We start from the raw sequence: 23,193 nt of genomic DNA, 5'->3' as shown, positions 1-23,193 counted from the left end.
GAGGGAGGCAAAGGAAGATCAAGATAAGTACCTGATGAAGGAGCGAAGAACTGAGATCCGATAGCTGAAAATACAGAGCATAATAGGTGTGATTCTATGTCACCTCTTATTCTGTCCAAAATAATTTCTCTGAGAAACATGTTGTGAGACTGGGGTGTCCTTGACCTGGTTGTCCTTCCAGCAAATAGTGGATCTCATCAAACGTGTAGCATTTGACCCAAGCAGCAGGTAAAACTCACTTTGGGAGTGTCTTGTTCAGCTTTGCCATGTAGTTACAATACTAGTTATGGTTACGTGGCTGGATAGTCTTTTTCATAGGAACCTTTTCCATAGCTAGAATGGATTGTGTGGAATAAGCACGGTTCATAATGATTACTTATTAAATTAAGCTGTTACCTATGTAAAAAAATGCTTTGTAGCAGTTGTTACAGCACTTAAAAAAACATGTAATTAATGAAGCAGGAAGAAAAAGGGTAGTCTTGAGATAAAGGACACATACTCAAGAATGATGGCAAATGCAATATTAAAAATCTTTTTGCATGGTGAACATCAGCTAGTGTGCATTGAGTGGGTTCAGTGGAAAAATGGTACATACTCTGAACATCTTGGTATCACTGTCAGCTGAATAAGGATACAGAATGGGCTGAGCTTACTTGCATAGATTACTTTCCTAATCTTTGAACAGTCATTTCAGAAGCTTTACTGATAATCTTCTAACTACACTTTTGGAAAATATTATACATGTAACTGCAATGAATTTTTCAATCACAGACCATGTGTTTATAATCTATCATGTAAATGAAAAAAAAGTTAAAGATATTCTCATGTGGATAGTCCACTATTAATCTATTAAGATTTTAAACTCCCCCTTTCACCCCAGCAAATAAATAATAAGTTACTAAAATTTCATTCAGTTTCAAAAGCCTTAGATGCAAATAAGATGTATCAATAAAACAGTTTAGTTAGTGATTTCAGGACTTTTGAATTTTTCAGTTGAACGTTAAGAAGCTGTGCTAATAGAATACATCTAGAAATAAAATGCCACATAAGTATGAATTGGTAAACTAGGTAAATGCCTTATTGAGTTAACAGATAAAAGTTTATTCATGTTTATTCATTTACAAGGAATGACATAAAGGGAAACATACGTTTATTTTAAAAGAATGGTTTATTCCCTCTGCAAGCAGTGGAGACACTGTCTTAAGGAGCTTTTTAGGTCCACAGTTATTGACCTTTTATGTGTGTCAATAGCACAACAATTTACTACAATTTTTTACACTTTCCAGAGACACAGTCGGGGTTCTCCTGCTCTCACAGGTGGAAATTTTAGAGGACTTGTATTTTATATATACAAGCAAATAATTAAAAATATCATTAAGTTATTTATGAAATTAAATAATATCTCACTTTATTTTTGTGAGATGCTATATAATGTGGTCTGGTTCTACCTCTCATTCTCTTCTTTATATGGTTTACTGCATATTTTGTTATTATATTTTTGTTTTCTAACTGTATCAACAAAGTTCTCCTTGTTGTAAACATAGTTTTACCTGACTACATGTATATATATGTGTGTGTGCGTATATATACATATAAAAAATATATATATATTTGCTTAAAATCTCTGTATCCATTCAAGCTTTCTAGGTTGATGTCCCCCATTAGCCACATACATTTCTCATTCTTGTTTCCATCCTGGTTTGTTTGGGGTTTTTTTGGACCATATGTTTGCGAGTTTAAAACCAAACACATGAGCTTGGCATCTGACAATGTCACAAACTCATCTTGTGACCTAAGAGTTCTGTGGGTTTCTCTATTTTGTCTGTGTATCCTCACTAACACTGAAAGGTTCTGACGATGCAACAACCTATTTTAGATATTGCTGCTGCTTATGGATTCTATATGGACAAGAAAGGTTATATTCATTTCTTAACCATGTACAGTAGTTGGGAGGAGCCGTGTATAGTGTCTGAAAAAGGCCTGTTTCTCAGTGCTTTGGAAGACCACTATAGGGGAAGGTCTTTTTGAAAGTTTGTTAAAATAAAGAGAAAAATAAACTTTGGGTTGGATTGACTGAGATGCAGCTGTTCTGTGAGACAGAAAGCTGCATGTCTAAAAAGTATTAACCAGATCTTGAATACCAGCAGAAAGATAGCTACCACCCTGGTCTGTTGTACTGTTCTTGCTCTATCTGACACTGTGAAATAGAGGCATCTTAGTTACAGCCATCTTTCCAGGGAGGTTGGAGATCGTGCATTGCCATAGCCGGCAGTCCTACATGTTTCAAATATTTTCTGTCTCTCCATGGTGCTTCTGTCTTTCTCAGTGCAAGGGTTCAATGCAGTGGATATCGTAGTATTGGATGACATCAAGAGAAAAAGAAAGAAGGAAGATATGGAGATAGCAGTACACATTTTCTATCTCTCTGTCCACATTGATTGGGCTAAAGAGGCACGAAGCAACATTTTTATTACAGTAGTTTTTAAACTCTGATCAAGCAGTCTCAGATTGTTTCAGAATTAGTGCATAAAGATTGAATGTGTTTCACCTAGCAATTAGTACAGTGGTCATGATGATTTAAAAAAATAACTGTCAACTTAAGTGTGAATGTAGTTGTCTGTATTCTGTCAGATCCCAACTCACAAGTTAAACAGTTTTTATTGTCAGCATGAAAGTCAAGGTTTTAAGATTAATTTTTTAGTATTTTTTAATTTGTAGAGAAGTATTAATTTTTCAGATTTTTCCTTATGGCTATGTTTTGTTACTGAGTACTGTCTTCAGTACAAACTGAAGAAGTTTGACTTGATCATCCTGATGGGTCCCTTCCAACTCAGTGTATTCCGTGAAACGGCAAGCACAAAATGTTGTTAGATTATTCAGAGTTGGTCCACTGAATATTACCATACTTTTGACTGTAACCATATGTCCACCTTCAAGACTGGGAACACTAGAACTTTTACAGCATTGGTTTTTTTGTTTGTTTGTTGTTGATCTCTCCTAGTAGACATAGTAATTCTCACCTTTCTTTGGGAGTTTTTTTGTTTTAGGAACTTTCTTTTTGCATTCTTTACCTGTTCTTGAACACACTCCCCCATGTCTGTCTCCCTGAATTGACAAGCTAACTTTTTGTATGTTAATTAAAACTATTGATTTTGGATGTGTTTGTGTATGCAATAGGTTTTGCAAGAATTTTCAAAAAATGTGTGCAATTGCATGCCTAATTTGAGTACGCAGTGACAAAATTATTCAAAGCAGTAAGGCTGCAAAAATTGCCTACTGAGTGCATTTCAGACTATGCATAAAAATTCTGGGTTCTATACAGTTTCTAAGAAAATTTAGCTTTTTTGGATTTTGTTTTGGTTTTTTATAGCATTTCTATTATAGCATTTGAACATGCATTTGCATGGCTAACCCACAGAGACATTTTGACAGTTACAAGCATAAAATCTAAAAATATACAAATTTTTGTATCCTGGTCCCTCAGCTGATGCAAGAAGAAACAGCTATAACTGAGATACATAACAATGAACTAAACGCTCAAAGAGGAGCTTTAGGTACGGAAAAATAAAATACTGTGAGCTATTTTTAAACCAAAGGATTTAAACCTTGGTTTTTTTAGCTTTATCCCCTATTCCAGTTCTTAAAGTTTGTGTTCATATTTTTATTAAGGGAGATTTTACCACTGCTCAGCCTCCTGTTGAGGAACACAATACTTATCTAACTTACTAGCGTATATCTGGATCTAAGCAATCTAAGCATTTTTTTCACCTAACTTCATAAATAACAAAAATTAGCTGGGGCAGATATCTCTTAGTAAAAGATTACTTCTACAATAATAGTTTTATGATAATTATTTCAAGCAATGCTGTTTTAGTGATAAAACAGAACCAAAGGGCATGAACTGTTTCTCATCCACATTGGTAAAAGCTCTATTTATGAAATAGCACAGTAAGGTAATTGAGAAAATGAATGAAAAGTAAATATTATGTTTAATCTTTACCCTCAAGCATAAAGTTGCAGACACGGCTGCTTGACTGCAATAATTTGCATAACATGTCAACAACTTGCATCTAGAATTATATGACAAGGAGAATTTTGAAACTTTAGGTATTGCCTTATAGATTATGAGAATCTTTAGTGGGGAAAGAAACAAGCTAGTTTGCAGGGGAGATTTGCAGAATTTTCTTTAGGGTAGCAAACAGAGAGGTGATGAAAATTATGTTTTTTTGTTGATATTTTGTGGTAAATTTTTAGTTCAGTTAAATCATTATGTGCCATCAGTGTGAATATATTGTCTGACAGCCAGGACTGGGTGTTGGTTTTGGGGCTTGGGTTTTTTGTAGGTATTAAGGAAAAGTGTTTCGTCTTCCATTGTATGAAAGTGACCCCACTACTTGAAATAGTCCCTCTCACGATTGCCATGACTAGCCAGACATTATTTCCAGCTTTATCTTTAAAAAAAAGAAACAAAAAGTTAACAAACCCCCCCCACCCCCCACCCCCATCTGTAAGAGTATAATATTCTGTTTTACCTGTAAGAAGTCAAGGATATACATTGGAAAGATGTGGTGAGTCCAGTTCTGTGATTGCCCATTTTAAACCTGAAATACACTTGAGTCTGCAGAAAAGACTTGATGTCACAATATGTATTGAGAAGGAGACTTCACTACTGCCATGATCCTGTCTCTTAACATTATTTGGAACTTTGGGGTTTCTTTGTCCTCTCTGCAACAGTTAGAACCAATAGGCCTTTGTAAGGTGGGGTTTCCTGCATGTGCCTTTTTGTAATATGCAGTAGTTTTTCTTAACCAATGAGAGCTTTGGGATAATTTTGCTTAATGCTGGCAGTCAAAGCCAGAAATAGAAAGCAAAAATCATTGCAAAATTCCATGCATTAGCTAAATATTATTACAGGGAAAGACAGTCTTCATATTTTTGCTTCAGGGTTCTCATCAAACATGTGTCTTGCATTACCTTTTACTAAATATCTCTTTGACTGTATTTGCTTGTGTTAAACAATCGGGAACAAATTTGGCATGTAGTTTGTTTACTGCTCAACAATGAGGACTACTAAACAATTATAAAGTTTGTCCTAGACTTCAAGCTGCAGATAATATCTCTAGCTTCCTTTTAATTTATTTTTTTTATTTGTTTAAAGCAGAGTTCCAGAATCCAGTCTAAAAGGGAGCTATGTATTGTGTCTGAGGCTTTAGATCTTGTAGAGATTGGATTTATCAAACTTTTGTTGTTCTGCCTTTAAATGGCGTCACTCGTCTGCAGCCTGTAGGCCCAGACTATGCAGCTGATTTATTTTGTTTTATTTTTAAATGTGGGAATTGCTTTAGGCATTTATGCTAATATTCATATTTTCTGAATTAGGGTTGTATTGTTACAGCCATTTTATTGGTGCAAACTACAGTATTCATGCAATTGACTGAAATGGGAATGAACTGCATATTAGAGATTAGTATAAAAGTTGCAATAAACCCTAGATTTAAAAAAAAAACCAAACAGACAAAACTAGTAGCTGCTATGTAAAAACTCTATCTGTTGCTGTTCTTCTCCCATTCACTTGACAGTCATGCTCTTTGGAGCTCTTTAGATATTGTTGTGGTTCAGAATTTTGGTAGCAAAGTAACCTATTCTTCAGGGGGACACTTCTTTTTTTTGGTTGGTTGGTTGTTGGTTTTTTTGTGGGTTTGTTTGGGGTTTCTTTGTTTGTTTATTTTTGTTTTGTTTTCCTTCTGATCACTGGCAAAATGTGACACTCAGAAAATAATTTCTCCTGTCCATCAGCTCACTTTCAGAAAAAGCAGCTTATTTTTTCCTGCTAACTTTTAAGCCAGATTCCTTTTAGAGCAGAGGACTTGAAGGGATTTACTAGGTCACGAAATCTGGTCCAAGAGCATGAACAGGAATAATGTTCTAACCTGCATTATAACAGCATAGTCAATGTATTTGATTCTTTTTTCTTTAGTCGTGGTCTCCTTGTTGCATTTGTAGACCTGATCTTGGTTGCTGTCTGAGCTTTAGTTTGCTGATGGGGGATAGAAACTGTAATTTCACAATTTGAAGTGAACATAATAGTATGTGGGTGCTGACACCATGAGAAGTGGGAGATTCCCAAGAACAGGCTCCAGCTCATTCTTGCTCTTTGGGTTTCCAAGAGAGAACAGTGTAGTTCTGCTTCCTTTGGAAAGGAAGTTTGGTCCTAGGTAGGTTAACACCTGAATGCAGTTGCAACATTGTTTTGGGGAAGACCATTTGATAAAGCTATTCTATTCTCAGTTTTCTTCTTTTGATTTGTTTTACTCCTGGACAACATCAGTTCCATTTCTACTTTGTTTTTGCAGAATATGAGTGACAAGAAATGTACACACTCCAGATGAGCTCTTGCTAGTTTGTGGGACTTTTGCAATGGATTTGCATTTGATTTTTAATTCACTTTGTTTGTCAGCTTTGGGATAGTTTTCTTGTTCAAAATAAAGGCAACAAAGGACTCTCACTTTATGTTGACACCAGCAAGCTTAAGTTATGCTATTAATATGACATGTTTCAGACGAACAATAAGGATGAGAGCTAGTATCAGCAGTTTCCCCAACACCTTCCATACTGACTTCATTTTTTTCGGTGTTGTTTGAGTACACAGCTTTAATGAGAAGTTTTTGAACTTTTGTTATGTAAAGTACCTCATTGTTTCTTTGTGTTGCTCTGCCTTTTCTGCAGGTATGGTTTGGTAGCAGCACCAGTTAAAGAGATTCTGGTTTTTGTAAATTTTGTATGTACTTTTTTTTTCCTGCTAGAATACAAGATACTTGTTTCATTGTTAATAAAGACATACTTTGCAATGTAGTGGTTAGGAAAATTTGATCCCTACCTTGCTACCCAAGATCTACTTTATTTTGTAAACTTTTATAACTGCAAAAAGTAAACCGATAGCACCTTCTTCTCACAACAAGAAAATCTCATTATCTTTGACCCAGCTTTACCTGAGTTCCAGGCTTAAATGAAATTTATGTTCCATTTAAAAAACATTTAGAGGGATGATAGCCTATTAGAAGGCTAGTGCTGGATATCCTGATTATATTTTTCTGAATTACGTTAGTTTCCTCTTTGAATTCAGAAAAATGTAACTATCCTGTATCAGTCCATTCAACTTCAATTTTAAATTCCTAATAGCATATTACACGGATTAGACAATTGCATAGGAATTTCTTGTTAATTTCTGACAGATGGTGTCAATAGCTATGACTTGAATTTAGGTCTTTAATCTTGTTAACATCAGTTATGACACACTTTTTTTCTAATGTTATAATTTTCAGTTAATGAACAGTAGTTTTACTGCTGTGGCATTCCACCCCAAAAGGGAAGGGAACATGCAGGTGCACAGATGCTGGTGGTCAAAAAGGAATTACAAAAGTCAGTAGGTCTGCAAAAGTTTATGAAGTTTTATTAGTAAATTGCACACTTGTCATTGAAATTGGTATGTTAGTCCCTTATTTTTAATATAAGCACAGTGGTGGGTTTTGAATAAAGGGGTAGGGTGAAAGAGAAGAGATTGAGAGAGATTAAGGAGAGAGAAAGAGGAAGAAAGAAAGATCACCAGTTCTTGCTCCAGTGTCCACCCAGATAATGGGGTGTCCAGGCTCCTGAGGCACGTGCATCTGAGCTTTGTGGGTGTACCTATTTATAGATAAGTTTTCCCTGCTCTAAAGATAAGTTTCTTGCTTTCTATGCAAATTAATTATCATACACAGCGCATTCTTCTAGACCTTTCTGGAAACGGGTCAAAGGGCTTCTAGGGTCTTTGGTCATTTTGATCTCCCACTACTGGTTTGGCTTTTTGGTCCATGCCCTTTTCTTGACCTCATTCTTGTGTTTTCGCTGTACTGTGTTGTGCTTATCTCCAGGAGCCAGAACAAGGACGTTTGTTCCAGAAAACTGGTGCCCTACCTCCGTATGGTTCCCTTCTCCAGCCACATCCTGTTACTTCTCACAGGGTGTTATTACCACAAACAGCTATCCAGCTATTGGTGTTTGAGACATATACCCCTTATCTACTGGGCTTCTACAGCTGTATTTTCACTTCACTGTAGCTAGTTTGGCATGTATGAGGAAAAGAGATGAAATATCTTCATAGTCAATGGTTATGAAGGTTTAAGAGAGGAAAAACTAAAATAAAACAATTGGCCAGCTAACCACATCCTCAGAAAACCTATACTGTAAGTACTGTGAGTTTCTCAAGTTTCCTTTCCTAAGCAACTCCAGGGGCATAGTTCTGGGTCAGGCTTTTTCTTCTCTTCTACTGCTTGAACATCAGTGTACAAACCTGTGTCTAAAAACTTAAGTGAATCAAAGCTGGCAATGAATCAGTGAATCACAGGGCAAATATCTTCTAGGCAGTCTTCTGGTTTTTTAAGACGTGAATTGGATCATGACAATTCTTTACTCTGGATAAATTAATTCTACTTTTCTTAATCTCTTTCTACTAATTATTTCTAAATAATTCTGTCAGTGGGGCTGTAGATAATGCAGCCTGTTGATGCTAAGATAGGAACTGTGTAACTTGAAAAAGTATGTGTATGCTTCCTGACTGCAATAAAAAAAGAACTTGAACTTACAGTTCTAATTGTCTGGCTTTTCTTTTTTCCTCCAAGTTACTCACAAAGGTTTTCTTCAGTGTATTTAGTATGGTGTTAAACTCAGCACCTAAGTAGATTAAATATTAACCTCTTCCTTCTACGTAATGGTTGTATCCATACATTGAAAAGTACTTCATCTTGAATCACGTCATTTTACAGATAAGAGCCCTTTTCTGGCATTACTTGCTTATCCTAACAGTGATACAAAATTTACATCAAGTTTAATTCAAACAGCTTAGAACTGTATGGAAGACAGTCTGTGAATTAATTGTTGCTTTTACGCTTGCAAAACCAACATGTACAAAAGTCTATTTTGGTTGTTGCTTTTAACTCCCTAGAGCAAGACCTTTTGATGGCTTGATTTTTTTGTATTTTTTTAATTTGGAAACAAATAAGCTTTATGACCTTTTATATTACTTTAAGTGATCAAAGAAAACCCCAATGTGTACGTGGTTATTTTGATTTTTAAATAAAATTCATATTGGCGCCTACTACGTCAAACATTCAAATAAAATACAAATTCTCACAGTTTTAACTTACATCAAAGATGGAAATCATTGTGTGGTTTTGGAAACCAAAGCAATTCTAAGATAGACACAGTTGGAATTTTTTTTATTTGACAGTGTGTTTCATACACTTAGTAACATCAGTGTGAAGTTGAAAGTGTGTGTTCTAATGAAGGAGGAAGACTAAGGGAACCTGTATAGTGATACTTTAGGATTAAATTCAGCTAAGTGATACAGTTACTTACACCTTTAATGACTTATTATACAGCAGAAGAAAACTTTAAAACCAATAAAATTCCTAATTTTTAGATGTGTATATTACAAAGTACTGTTTCTTGAATTTGTTGTTAGTAATGCAAAATATCTTGTACGTTTTTCTGCAGATCGGTGATAATAGTTGGGTTTCTTTTGGCAGGTTGTCAAGTTGTTAAGTAACAAAAGATCTCAAGCTGTTGGAATATTAATGTCTAGCCTTCATTTAGACATGAGGGACATTCAGCATGGTAAGTGAAATAACTATTGCTAATTCTCAGATCACATAATTCATAATCTGGAAATGGTAATTATTTATATCTTTTGATATGTAAAATAAATTAATATGAGGTCTTTTATACACTCTTTTTTTTCCTGAAAACAGTTTTCTCTGACATTTATTTTCTCCTTTCAGCATCAGTTATATAAGTAGTATATAACATAGACATTTTGAATTTTGGTCTTTCTGAGGAAGAAAGAGTGATATGTTGCTTATTTTAATTCAGATAGCCTTGGGACATATCCAGAAAACTGAATTATAATGTTTAATTTATTTGCTTTATAAAATAGTTTCTATATTTAGTCTAGCACAAACTGTGGAGTTCTTTCATCTTCAACAACATTTTTTATTAAGCAAGATCTTTTGGGGGAGTGTAATAGTTTTCACATTTATGCTAAGAGACAGTAGTGCAAAAAGGTGAAAAGTGGAATTGCATTTATATTCAGAGCATCCCTTATGTTTCCCATAGGCTTTGGATAGATTTGAAGCAGATTGAATTATCCTGTGAAGTGCCAGCCTATCTATTAAATAAATGTGGTTTCAAGTATAACACAGACTTCATAAATCACAAAAACATCTTGTGAACTTTCTAGGCAACATATTTACAGCCATGCGTTCAGTTTACTGTGATTTGCTTATTTTGTGAAATTATTCATAAATAGAGCAAGTTTGAGAGCACTCTGTCAGCTAGTGAGTAACTCTTAATCACAGTTTTAAGTTTTTATTAAACTGTTTTGATGGTTACTAGACTTCCTCAAGCTGAAGCACTTAAGATGGTAGTCATAGAGCAAGGCGCCAGTACTGGCGCCAAGAAGTACTTGGTATTTCCAAAGCTGGCAGATGTAGTTCAGTTAAGTCATAGAGCAAAATCTGAAAACAATGATATGGTCCTTTCCTTCAGTCAAATATTCAGCTTGGTTTCAGTTAATAATGAAAACCTTATGAAAAAAAGGAGTCCGCCTAACATCTGTGTCTGTGGTAAAGCCAACACAAGTTCATTGAAAATTTGCTTGCTTAACATGCAACACTAACAATAACATGGCATGAATGTCAGTAGTTGAAGGGGTCAAACAATATTATGCTTAACCTTTATCCTATTACAGTATTAAGCACACATGATCATCTAAGAGCTGTGTGCAGATTTTGTATGTTCCTCTTTCAATAGCTGTTTTCTAAAACCAAAAGTCTTTGCAAAGGGGAATTTAATAATTCTCTTATTCCCTTGCTGTGCAGAAGTGATTGAACAAATATGAGAAAAACTTCTGTCTGGTGGCAGAATTTGGGGAAATGATTGGAAGATCCTGGTGCTAAATTTTTTTTTTAAAGAACATAAAATAGGCATGGAGGAAAAGTGGTGAGAAGCAGGAAAGAAATTTGCGTGGTGGGGGCAAGGAAAATAGAGATCTCGCCAAGAAGTATTTCTGGCATCAGTCACTCCATGCAGAGCCCTCTGAGTGATCTAACGATAGAGCCCATGCAGAAATTATGGTGTCACAATCCCAAATGATTGAGCCTATACCTTTATGTGGGCGCTATTTTTACTTCCTTGTTAAAAAGAAAAGGTTTTACATGTTTTTGAGTGTTAAAGCGTATTGGTTTGTCTGCTGCAGTTCAAATCTACTAACTAGAAGGTGCTATCAAAAATTCAGATAATGATAATGAGTGCCTCTGCTAGCAAAAAAATCAGTTGATATACTTGCATGTTTATACATTAATATTTAAGTTGTATGACAATGACTACAGAAAAAAAGGAATAAATGTTGTTTGTCCCATGACCCAGGGTTTTAGTAGTGGTCTTGAATTTTTGCCATCCTTAATGTATGTGGACATGTACATTTACACACATCTCACTCAGTACAATACAAGCAATGGTTTTTCATAAATTTGAAATGCAGTCAAATGAAACTTCTCCCTGCCCCACTCCAGACACCCCCAATTTGTGGCACTAAGCAACTTTCTTTATGGGCTCTCTTATAAATATTTTCTATATTAAACACAAAGCATATCTCTGGTATGCACTGTTCATGCAAGTTGCAGAAGAACTGGGTTTTGGTTTTGTTGTTTTTCTGTTGTTTTGTTTGTTTGTTTTTTTTTTTTCTACTGGTCATAGAAAAGCATCCAGAAGAGAGAGAAACTTTCAATGCAGTGTGATATTCCATTTCTTGGTTTGTATGTTATTGTGAGGGCTTTTTTCTAGTTCTTTCGAAATATTTCAAAATGGTACATGAACAGGAGGGAAACAAATTTTGCTGGGTACTAATTCACCTAATAAATTTAGGATTTCAAGTTTTAAATCATATTGTGTTTAGATGAAGATCTTAAAATTTTAAGTTGAGACCTGGTAAAGTGTTGATTTAATGTCCTGTAAATTTTCTGTTGTTTGGTTGGTGGTTTTGGTGTATTTTTATTTGCTTTTTAAGATACAAAACAATGATGAACTACTGTCTGTAAGAAATAATCCTTGATAAAAGATTATTTTGAAATCTTGAACATGTGAATCATTTAAGATATTTTCTTAACTAATCTTGAACACTTAGCTACTTTTTCATGCATGTGTGATCAGATGACATTTCATGAAATATCTCATAATATTGAAATACATCTTAAATAGATTTCTTCAATGATATCCTTTTTAAGTGTCTGCTTGTAGAATTTCATTTGTCTGCTTCCCACTTTGAAAATAGGTTTAGTAAGAAAAACTCCCAGACCCTGTCTGCTCTTAAAATATTTTTAAATTGTGAAAGAAGTAATAATCAGAGCACATTTTTTCTGAACTCTAGTATGTCTTTCTAGTAGTGCTTTAAGGTAGGGTAGATTAATTTTTGTTGTTATGGGGTTTTTTTTTTAGTACATTCTAATTGCTAACAGAACTCCCAGTTATTTTATGCAGTCAAGGCTAGAACTGTAAGAAATGTTGGTCTCTTTAGTCACAGTGCCATTTCTATGTTATTAGTACAAAAATGAGTCCTCGTGGTTTCTCTGATTTCACACAAGGTTTTACTGATGCATGTTTTTTTGCAGTCATCTATCAACTGTGCAAAACACTTTATCCGGGCGTTTTGCTTGCTTTTGTATTTTCACTATACCGCAAATATCCTTTATCCAGTATTATATTCCCACTGGAGATATTGCTGTATTTGGCTGCATGATATGACCAAAGTTTGAGAAATGCCAAACAAGCACTTTCATATTTTTCCTTTATAGTTCAGATTTTCTTCTTAGAGAAAAGACTTGAGTTTTAACATTAATCTTTTGGGTTTTTTCATAATATTTCAGAGATGCAATTATGCATAAATTAGAGATCCAAACAGATTCCAGTTAATTTCTTAGAGCAATCTATGATGAACACCCTATATAGTAAAATATAAATACATGTTAAGCCTGTGTCTATGTTTAGGGACCATGTCTTGTAAATAAGATATCTCTTTTTGTTCAAGTTGTCTGTCAGCACTTGAAATGGAACAACTGTTTGAAATTGTAACTATTTTGCAGAAAATAGGACTGTCAGTAACTTCTACAGTCCCCTTGCTTGTACAGTTTATTCTCCTCTGTGTTTACAGCTCTCATTAAGTGCTGTAAGAATAGCAAAAAGTTCTTCTCTGTGTGTGTAAAAATAGAAGGAAAAAATGAAACCGAAGATGTCAGCCAAGAAAAAAAAGAAATTTTGCATTTCAGGCAGCTAGATATTACATTTATTACACATTGAAATTTGTATCTAGGAGTTATTTTCTATATGGAAATTAAGCTTTGGTTCACCAAAATCATCACCTTAAGTCTGAGCATGCCTTGCAATTGTTGAAAGTAAAAGTCTTCAAAAATGACATATGCAGTTCTCTATCTTTTGAAGTTGTCTGTAAACTTTTCCAATTTAGAAGTTTCTTTTAGCAGGGTTTGTCATTTCAGGCATTGTATTGCTGCAATACTCTAACTATATTTCCGTAAGGTTTTGCATACCGCATTGTGATTGCCCTGGCTCTGTTGGAAATAGTTTGAAGATTTCTGCCTCTGAATTTTGGACCACCTTCTCATATCCTCATTTAATAAGTAATTTTCCCCCCTCTCTGAGATACCGGTAATCTGTAGAATTTGATGGAGCTACCTGTCCCACTCTAATAACTGAGGTGGGGAAGTGAGGAAAGGAAGGCTTTTTATTACAACCCTCAACTCGTTGGTCAGTGGTACTAGAAAAGGAGATTATATATAAGAATGTAATAGGGAACATAGTAGTAGGGAACAAAGTGCAGGCATATTGACCTAACAGCTGGTAAAGACTAACACTGTAATTGGGATTTGAGATTATTTTACTGGAAGTTGTATCTGTGGCAAAGTTTGCTCTGCATACAGCAGTACAACTTTGAACAGTAAAGATATCTTCTGCCCTGAATTCAAGACAGATGTGCAGGAAGTGAACATACTTTAAATGTTAGTAAGAAAAATAAATGTTTATTCTTTAGTATTTAGCTATTAGTGACAAAAGAACATGAGAAAGTCTTGGTTTTGTTTTCTTACTTGACAGCTCACACTGACACATAGAAATGATGAGCAAGAATAGACTTTGTCAAAGGTTTAACTAAATGATTTCACTTGAGAAAGATGATAAAATGTCTCTTATGCTGCATTATTTCAGTGTTCTGTGCAGGAATTATTCACGCATTGACCTGTCATGTAGTCTAGGTTCATGAGATGCTCTACATGGAAAGCAATCCAGAAAGAATGACTCAATATCTGGAAAATAAGACTCAGGATTAGTTTAGTTTATGGAAAGTCCAGGGGTGATCTGAGCATTATTTATCCTAACAACAATATATGTGTGTAAGCACAATCATTTGAATCTCATTATACCCATTCTTGACAAATATATCAGTGTCTTTCCAAATGACATTTTACGGTTTAAACAAGTTATAGGAACAAAACAATAGAAGATTAGATCAAGTTTTTAGGCCACTGTTATACTAGAAAGGAATCCTTGTTTTAACATTGCTTTAGAATTTCCCAAAATCATTATTTCTGTCCATTTAAGTTATGGAAAAAAATGTTGGCTGGAGGAACACAGAAGGTTTTTTCCATCAGATGGCAAGGCTGTATTTATTTATTAAATGAATAATCCATAGAGTGATTGCAGTCAGTGCAGGTTCATTATAAAGTATGAAACTTTACCTGTTACTTCTGGTTTATTAGTAGAGAATTTAAATTCTCTAAATGTTTCTTTTTTTTTTTCTTAATCAAATATTGTGCATGCAGGCAACCAAAAATTTAAAAGAATATGGTTTAAGCTTCCCCCCAGTAGCCTTTCCAACATCTATTTAGATTCTTCTGAGACATCTCCAAGTAAAGATTGGTTTGGTTCTGCATTTTTCAGTCTCGTGAACTACCACTTCCTCAAAACTTCACACCATAATTCTCAGTCTAATTCCTCTATTTCTTCTTGGCTTTATGCTCCCATATTCATTACATTATGCCTGCTGTTAGATTGTATGCTTATGAGTTTTATTTGCTTATAATTACTTTACAAGCTCCTATTGGGAAATTATTGGTAAGGAAAACAATGGAATACAGAAAATTACTTCTATAAAAGACAGACCAGAGTTAAATTAGAGTGCCACACATATGTATTGCTGCAGATGTTTATGTTGCTCTGATGCTGTTAGTATGCCCACTATGTTCTGTATTGAGCAGTGAGTTTGATGCCCTAGTCTGGCCACTCCTGCCAGATGCAGTTAGGGGGGAAGGACAACAAAGTTTCTTGGAGTCAGGTGTGATTTCCAATGGATGTGGCATAAACCACTGAGCTGTGGGTAAAGGCCCTGAAAGCTTGCCCTTAGTATTTAAAGTCTTCTTTCTATATTCTGAGATTTTCTGAAGTTTAGTTCACAGTGATCAGAGGCCAATAAAGCAATAGCAGCAGTTGTTAAGGGAAAAATACAATCTTGGTTATAATTTTCTTTTAATATATGTGCAATACGTCAAGATAATGAAGGACAGGAATATTCTTATTGTCAAGAAAGAAACTGAATGCTTTATGTAATATATCTCTTTGGAATTTACACTTAAAAACAAATTTATAAATTTAAACCATTTTTCTGTAATTTGAAATGCTTTGAAGTTAAGTTTCGGGTTTTAAACGAAGAAAATTATATTGAGTTTTTTCACAATATTTGAATCAGCAGAAACTAATTACTGCCACATTGGATAGTTTGGATAATTAAAAATTTTGTTGTTGTTAGGAACATGTGAATGTAATTTAATAGAGAAGTTTTGTAAGAAAATGTAACTGCATTGTTTGTCTGTTGTTTCAACTGAAACAGTTTAATTTTTTTCTTGGAAGTCAGATCTAACTTTGAAAATTTGAGAGGAAAGTTTCAGGAAAGTTCTGTTCTCCCAGAAGAAAAAAAAAGCAGTACTGTTATTTCTCCTTTATGTGCTGTGTACTCACTCAGAAGAGGGATGATTACAGAATTCTAAGCATAAAAGCCACAAAATGTGTGCTATTAGTATTAGTACCATGTAAAAATCTGGTGCGGGGGGAGGAGAAAAAGAGCACCTTGTCTCTCTTCCATAGCAGAAATATTTTCCACTGGTTATACTCTTATATGCTGAACTACACAGAGGTTTTAGCATTATTAAAATTAGGAAACACTTATTAATGGACTAAGACCTTCCAATAATGCAGTAACACTTTTTTTTTTTTTTTTTAAACCGAAAGGTTTAGAAGAAAAGTCTGCTTGCCACAACAACCCACTTGTGATTTGTTCATGTGTGTGTTAGGTTTGAATATGTTTGTAGACACAAAAAATTTGTATTCGAAAATTAATGCCACTTACATGTATATAGCTGTTAATCTAATTTAAACACAAGGTATTTAAAATGAGGCTTGAAAAAACTTGCAAGATGAATCCCATCCCTTTTTTCTTTTTCTTTTTTTTTTTTTACATTCACTGTACCTATATCTGTATTTTTCTTACCATTCCTTTTTTAAAACAGCAATTAAAGCTGTATGTTATCTTTGATCAAGTGGAGATCTATCTAGCTTTGTACCCGATGTCCTCTGCAGGTAATTTGAAAATAAAAATAAAAAAGCTAAGATGAGGGGCAATGCCCACTCATTATGTAATTTTTATAGGTCTCTATTTAATGTTTTTGAAAGTTAGCTCTTTCTCCAAGTTGAAAAGCTTATTTGGAACAACTTTCATACGCATTGTGTTTTCTTTTGAGTTTTCCTTGTCACTAGTCTACAATCCAGGTACTTTCTTCTCTTTGCCAATGAGGTGACTGGCTCTGCACACTGTTTTCAAGATCTGTGTGCACCATAGGTCTATGCCAAGGTATCACATCATCAACTTTTGGGCTCTGTTTCTTCTGTATTGCTGCTGACATTTTGTTTGTCCTTCACTGCCACTAGTTTTTGAGCTTACGTTTTCAGAGAACTATGGAAAGTGTCTTTTTGGGGACAGTAGTTGCTAATTTTGTATGCATTACAGTGCTTTTACAGTCTGAGTTCTTTTTTTTTCATCTACTTTACATGTATTGACGCTGAATATTTGAGAGATCCTCTTGTATGCGTTTGTAGTCAGCTTTAAAGTGATGTTACTATCTGCAGACATTAACACCTCACATTCATTAAACAGCACAGTAACCTGCAGAGTTTGTAGTAAGACTTCTTTGCTACAGATTTGTACTTTGAAAACTAATAATTTATTTCTGTATTGATTTACTATTTTTTCGAGCAAGTTTGGTTTGTTTCTTTTTTGGTTGTTTGGTTTTGCTGTTGTTGTTGTTGTTTTTTAACCAAAGCAGACCTTTCCTCTTATACCATCACAGCATAAATTTTTCTGAAGCCTTAGGTATATTTTTTACAAACCAGTATCAACCTGATCATTCTTACCTGGGTCTTTGTGGGCACTCCATTAAAGCAACACTATTTATTTGTTGCCTGTGAGTGCTACAAAATTATGTGCTACTTTGCTTTTCCATTACATTGGTTTATCTGTACATTGTTTAAGAAAAGCTGTTCTGGCTTGTAGTTTCCAGCATCCTCCTAAAGTTTTGGTTTGTGTGTTCTGAAACTTCTTCAATTTGAGACAGTGTCCAAAACGTATGACTTGAGAAGTATAGAACTTGTCTGAGAACCTCCTTGACCTTTCCTGTGGTTGTGAATCTTAACACATACTTTGTTTAACCTTTTCTGATTCTCTTTCTTTTGTGCTCTCTTTACAGGCAGATTATCTGCATGTTCAGCTGTTTCCTGTCAGGCTTCATACATCTGATGTCTTTCAAAGCAGTTTCATTACTAGCTTTATGCATTTGGCAAGTCGGGTTTAGACCTTTTTGTTCTTGCCTAATTTACATTGAACTTACAAGACTTTGCTTTTTTATTTTCTTTGGCTGATTTCCAATTTTAAATAATATCTTTTATTTACAGGTGTCCCCTATGCTCTTATACCTAACCATATATGTGGTTTTGAGGAGTAGGAATACTGGGGATGTGAAAAGACAAGGGGGAAAAAGTGGTGCTTTTATCAGTTGACCTTTTTTTTTTTTCCTCTGTGCCTCTAAAGAAAAGTCTGTAAGCTTCCTTCTGACCTACAATCCTTTTTTAGCCTTGAAACAATCTTCTCATTTTAAGGTAATTCCTGCTTATAAAATCTAATTTTATGGTATTACTTCTAAAAATTTTTTTCCCCAGTCCTATAAAGAAATTTCGTTGAAGTCTGGTTTGCTGTCACCAACTGCTTTGTACATTATTCAGAAGTAGATCAAGTGTAACTTTGCCTCTTTGGTGAATCTGCCTAGGTACTTTGAGTTGCTTTTTGACTGTAGTACCCTAAAATTTAGACTCTGCATGATGGCTCAAAAAAATAAACCTTCTGCTATTAAGTTTTCTACATTTCATATTGCCTTACAGCCTTTACTACTTAGAAGTCATTATAAAGATGCTTCTTGAGTGATCTGTAATAGGGCACTAACAGTGTTTTTTCTATTTAGGTATGAACTCCCTCCGTAGGGAATGCTGTAGGTCTTTTACAACCGATTGCTTTGTCTTGACCGGCTAATGCTGCCTTCTGTATTCTTCTGCCGTAACCCATTAGGGCACCATATACAACCTCGCATTATTAGTTGTCACACCGACTATCGTCCTTCTGTTCCATTTGGAATGCACCAGGAAATACAAATCTGCCCTTTGAGGATGTTAGATGCTTGGAAACTACACGGAAACACACCGTGCTCACAGGCTGACTTTTATCCGCCGAGCTCTGCTTACCTGGGCCGCCGGGCGGGCTCTCCCCCAGCGCTCCATTCCCGCACTGCTCCCCCTCCACCCCGCGGCGACCGCCGCCTCCCCGGCCGAGCCCCCGCGGCCACGGCCGGCTCCGGGTCCCCGCTCCCGGCAGCAGGTGGCAACAGAGGCCCGCGCTGCCGGGAGCTCCGCTGTGCCTTCCCGGGACACGCCGTCCCGGCTCTCGGCAGAGCGGAGCCGCTGCCCCGCCGGCCGCGCTGCGCCGGGCAGGGCGCTCGGTGCTGCGCCTTCGCCCCGGTGTCCCGCTGTGCCTCCCGGCGTGCTCCTCACTCAGTGAATAGCCTCCTTTACAGAATAGCTCCGCGTGTAAGGAAGAGAAAGCATGATGAGAAGATTAGGTACAGTGACTTGCTTGCTGTATCCCTTCATCATCCATGATAGGGGAGGGTAAGAGAGTGCCGGGGAAATTACGGTTTTGTACTGCAAAAATGGCGCAACCTTTAGTCTGAGAGGCCACTGTTTCCCATGCTGGAGCCAGTGTATTGGTGTTTCTGTACCTGTCACTTTAAGAGGTACCTGGATTTCTCCTGCTTATTGCTCTTCTTTTTCTTCTGTTATCCGTAGGCAATGAAAGATCAGGGTGATTTCTGTTGTTCTGCTGTTTCACAAGAAACCTCCCCAAACAATGGGTGTTAGGTTCCGTTTCATTGTAATGCGTTTTCTGATTTTAGTGAAGTTGTGATTGCTTTAGCCACCTAGAGACAAAATATAGCCTGATGTCATTGAACTGAAGTAATACAAAGTGCCTCTGGTAATCTCAAAGTATTCAGTAGGCCAAATCTAGTCATGATACTGAAATAAATACACATATGTGGTTCCAAATAACAGTGGGTGGTTTTTTTCTTAGACTTGTATCTATTTTGGTTTTCTGCATACGTGGGCATTTGGTTTTGTTGCTATCCCAGCCTTTATTCCTAGAATTAATACCGGCTTTTGAGAAACACTTTGGAGTGTAAAAAAAAGATGAAACCTAAACCATAAACATGCATCCTTCTGCAATCAGCTATCACAGTATTGTGATTTGAATGAGTAAAGCTGTGTAATCTGTCATCTGCCTAGCCAAAAATCTTTTTGCATTATTTTCATAATACCACCACACTTAAAACATGGACTAAATATCACAAGATCATTACATCACTTTCTTAGCATCTGTAGCTCCTTAGTACTGTAACTTCAGAATATTTGGTAAAAGGCTTAACGTGCCTTAGTACGATGAAATCCCTGGTGTCTATCCAGACATCTGACAGGGCAGACATGTAGAATACCAGGCTACATCTAAACTGTTCTCTGCTGTGCCAAAAATAAAATTTTAATTTGATTTGGAGAAAAAATTGAGAGTATGTAATTTTATTTCAGTGAGATACTACCATCTGACAGAAGGAAAGAGAAATTTGCTTTTGAAAGGAAACCTCTCAAATGTTTTGTGTTTGTAATTCTTGACCAAGAAAATTTGTATTTTGAGTTGTGACTGCAACAGCTGCTTTTACAGCAATTATAGGGAAATGGGACCTGCTTTGCCTGATTTTTGAATCCCTGTAAGTTTCCATGTAGTGTTTCCTAACTATTGCTACTACTACGGATACCAATATCACACACAGCTGGCTAGCTTGACCCATAAGCAGGGAAAGCTTGTTTCTGAATAGTTATATGTGTCTTCATGGCTAAAAGAACTTGCAGTACTTTCTGTTGTAAATCATCAAAGGGTAGCAACATTCCATGTAGAATGATTTAGGCTTGGTGATGTTACAGAAGACTAGTAGAGTACTTCAGAGAGACTGAGCGAAGGGCAAACAAGCCGCTCAACTCCAGATTTTTAGAAACAACATTCTAAGCATTGAGTCTGGCTGCTAAATAAGGCAAGTCATGTAATACTGCCTGCTAATTTCTGCCGCAAGCTATTAGTCTGTATAAATATGAACATTTTAGCAGTATAAATGATCTTCAATTCCAGCTGAAATTCTGACCCTTCAACCTTTTGCTTTATTTGAAGTTGCTGATAGTTTTGCCACTGACTTTGGTGAGTCTAGGATTTCATAGAAATACTTTAAATGATGGACAAGCCAATGTATCCCATGAAACATTGTTCAAAAGGTAAATTTCCCTCACTTTCAGCACTTAAAATGCTGTTTCCGTAGTGAATTTGTCAGATTAATTTACAAGTACCCTTCATTCTTCCCTGCTTTTTATCTGTAAAATTACAGACAAATACAGACAAATACATCTACTTTCAGATATCTTCTCATGCATGTAGGTAATCAGGTTGCTTCTTAACTTTCCTCTGTAAAAGTTAAATAGATTAAGCAATTCAACAGAAAAACAAGTTCTTGAGGTTATTCTGCTGCCTCCTTTGTTGGTCTTTTTGATATTACAGCAATTGTAGCTCTAGTCCAAAGATTATTTTAACTTCTAGTCACTCCTTGAGAGACAAGGAGTGTTACATTAACCGTTGATCATAATTGCAACAAGTACAATCAAAGCAGGTGTTAGGACAAGCTTGAGTCTGCTCAGGAAAGGGCAGCTCTCCCATTTGCATTGCCACATGGATTTCCCTGAGGATTAATCAGTATTTTTAGTATCTTTCTTTTCAGTGTTGATAAAGATACAGTTATTTTGCAGTAAACTGACAGCAGATTACTATGAAAGTCTAAGATATTTTCCTTTCTGGTATTGTTTCAAGAGCAATTAAATTTTCAGATCTATGAGCTAGGCATTTATCAGCTTATTTGGTGCTGACAAGTACTTTAATGTAAGCATTCTAAATTGCCAACTGGGCACACCTGGAGCTCCTATGTACTAACTGTGGGTAAATTGAGAGCAAAAAAAAAAAACTAAGATCGTAAGTTATCTGTTTAATGTAGAGAATCTATGTTTTGGAAAAAAAAAAGTGTGTTAGCTATCTGCCCTGATAACTTTATCAAATTCACTACCAGATGATTCCAAATAAATCTCTTCCTCCTCCTGCTCTTTGTTTATACTTATAATTTAGAATGTGCTCCATAAAGCATGAAAGAAAAATCTCTTTGCTTATGGACTGGACTACTCAGAGTTAGCCATGGCTTTGTTTACTCTGAGCTACTCTAATAAAAATAGATAAGATGGAATTAAATCAAAAGTCAGCAAATTTGAATTCTGAAAAAATCAATGCATAATTTAAAGTCTCAATTAATTCAAACCCTGAAGGCTTTTTTGTACTCCAAACGAGCCTTGCTAACACCTTGCAGTTACACTATCACTGGTACAATAATTAGCCTGTAGAATTCCTGGTCTTAATATAATTGAAACAGAGATTGAAAAATGTTTGAACCTTTGTGAATCTAAAAGAAAAGTCAAACACTAACATGCAGGAAACCCAAATTTTATGTCACTTGAATCATGAATTTAAAGCTATAAATCATATCTCTCTGTGGGCAGATTGATACACAATGTCAGATCTACTGCATATGTGCCTGTGCAGCTGATGTTTGTACAATTTGTTTTTATAATGTGCACTGTAAATATATACTGTTACATAAACATCCCCAAAATATATTCCTCCGATTTTATGTTCTAGTAGTTTTCTCACAAAAAGTTACATACTTGATAGGTATAACAAGTTTCCATTTGAGAACCTCTAAATGAAGTGCCTATGCCATGCTGGACTATCTTAACCAGAAAGTGAAAAAACTTAGTAGAAGCTGCTGTTGAAATAAAAGTGAACAGCATTGGGTTTTTTATAGCAGTAGTTTGGTTTTCTGTAACAGAATTTCTTACATGTAAAATATATCCATATGTTAATACTAATTTTATATTAAGATCTTGTTCTTGAAACACTTTAAAAATACATGTGAGGGTCAGGAAGTTTGCCTAGTGAACAACAACCCCCTAGTATAGGCATAAAGCACAATTATATTTTTTAACTTATTTAAATGTGTCCTATATCATTTGCATTTTTGTACTATGCTAAGCCTTAAGTAGTGTTTTGGGCGTTCTCATAGTAATCCTTTTCAGTTTGTTGAAGATCTTGAATCCTGCTGGTCAGTCTTGCACTTAAATTCACTTCCCAATGACCAGCCCCTGGCAGGTTCATTGAGACTGTTTGCTCCTCTATGCACTGTAGTTTAAAATAAGCATAATCTGGTAAAATGCCAATCTTTTTTCAACCTTCCTATATCCCACACCCATGTTTTTTTCACCTGCCAAATTCAAACAAATCTTATCTAAACAATTAAGATAAGCATT

General features: G+C 35.5%; 1 protein-coding gene across 1 annotated transcript in view; it reads left to right on the top strand.

Annotated features, from left to right (window-relative positions):
- Window positions 1–23,193, top strand: part of FMN2 (formin 2) — a 179,844-nt gene that overhangs the window by 77,845 nt on the left and 78,806 nt on the right. Inside the window, exon 8 of the mRNA XM_032681420.1 lies at window positions 9,564–9,651. Coding sequence (XP_032537311.1) covers window positions 9,564–9,651 — 88 coding nt within the window. The remainder of the gene's footprint in view (window positions 1–9,563; window positions 9,652–23,193) is intronic.

The sequence above is a fragment of the Chiroxiphia lanceolata genome, chromosome 3 (assembly GCF_009829145.1).
Source record: "Chiroxiphia lanceolata isolate bChiLan1 chromosome 3, bChiLan1.pri, whole genome shotgun sequence".
Taxonomy (NCBI): Eukaryota; Metazoa; Chordata; class Aves; order Passeriformes; family Pipridae; genus Chiroxiphia; species Chiroxiphia lanceolata.
This window is presented reverse-complemented; position numbering and strand designations above follow the sequence as displayed.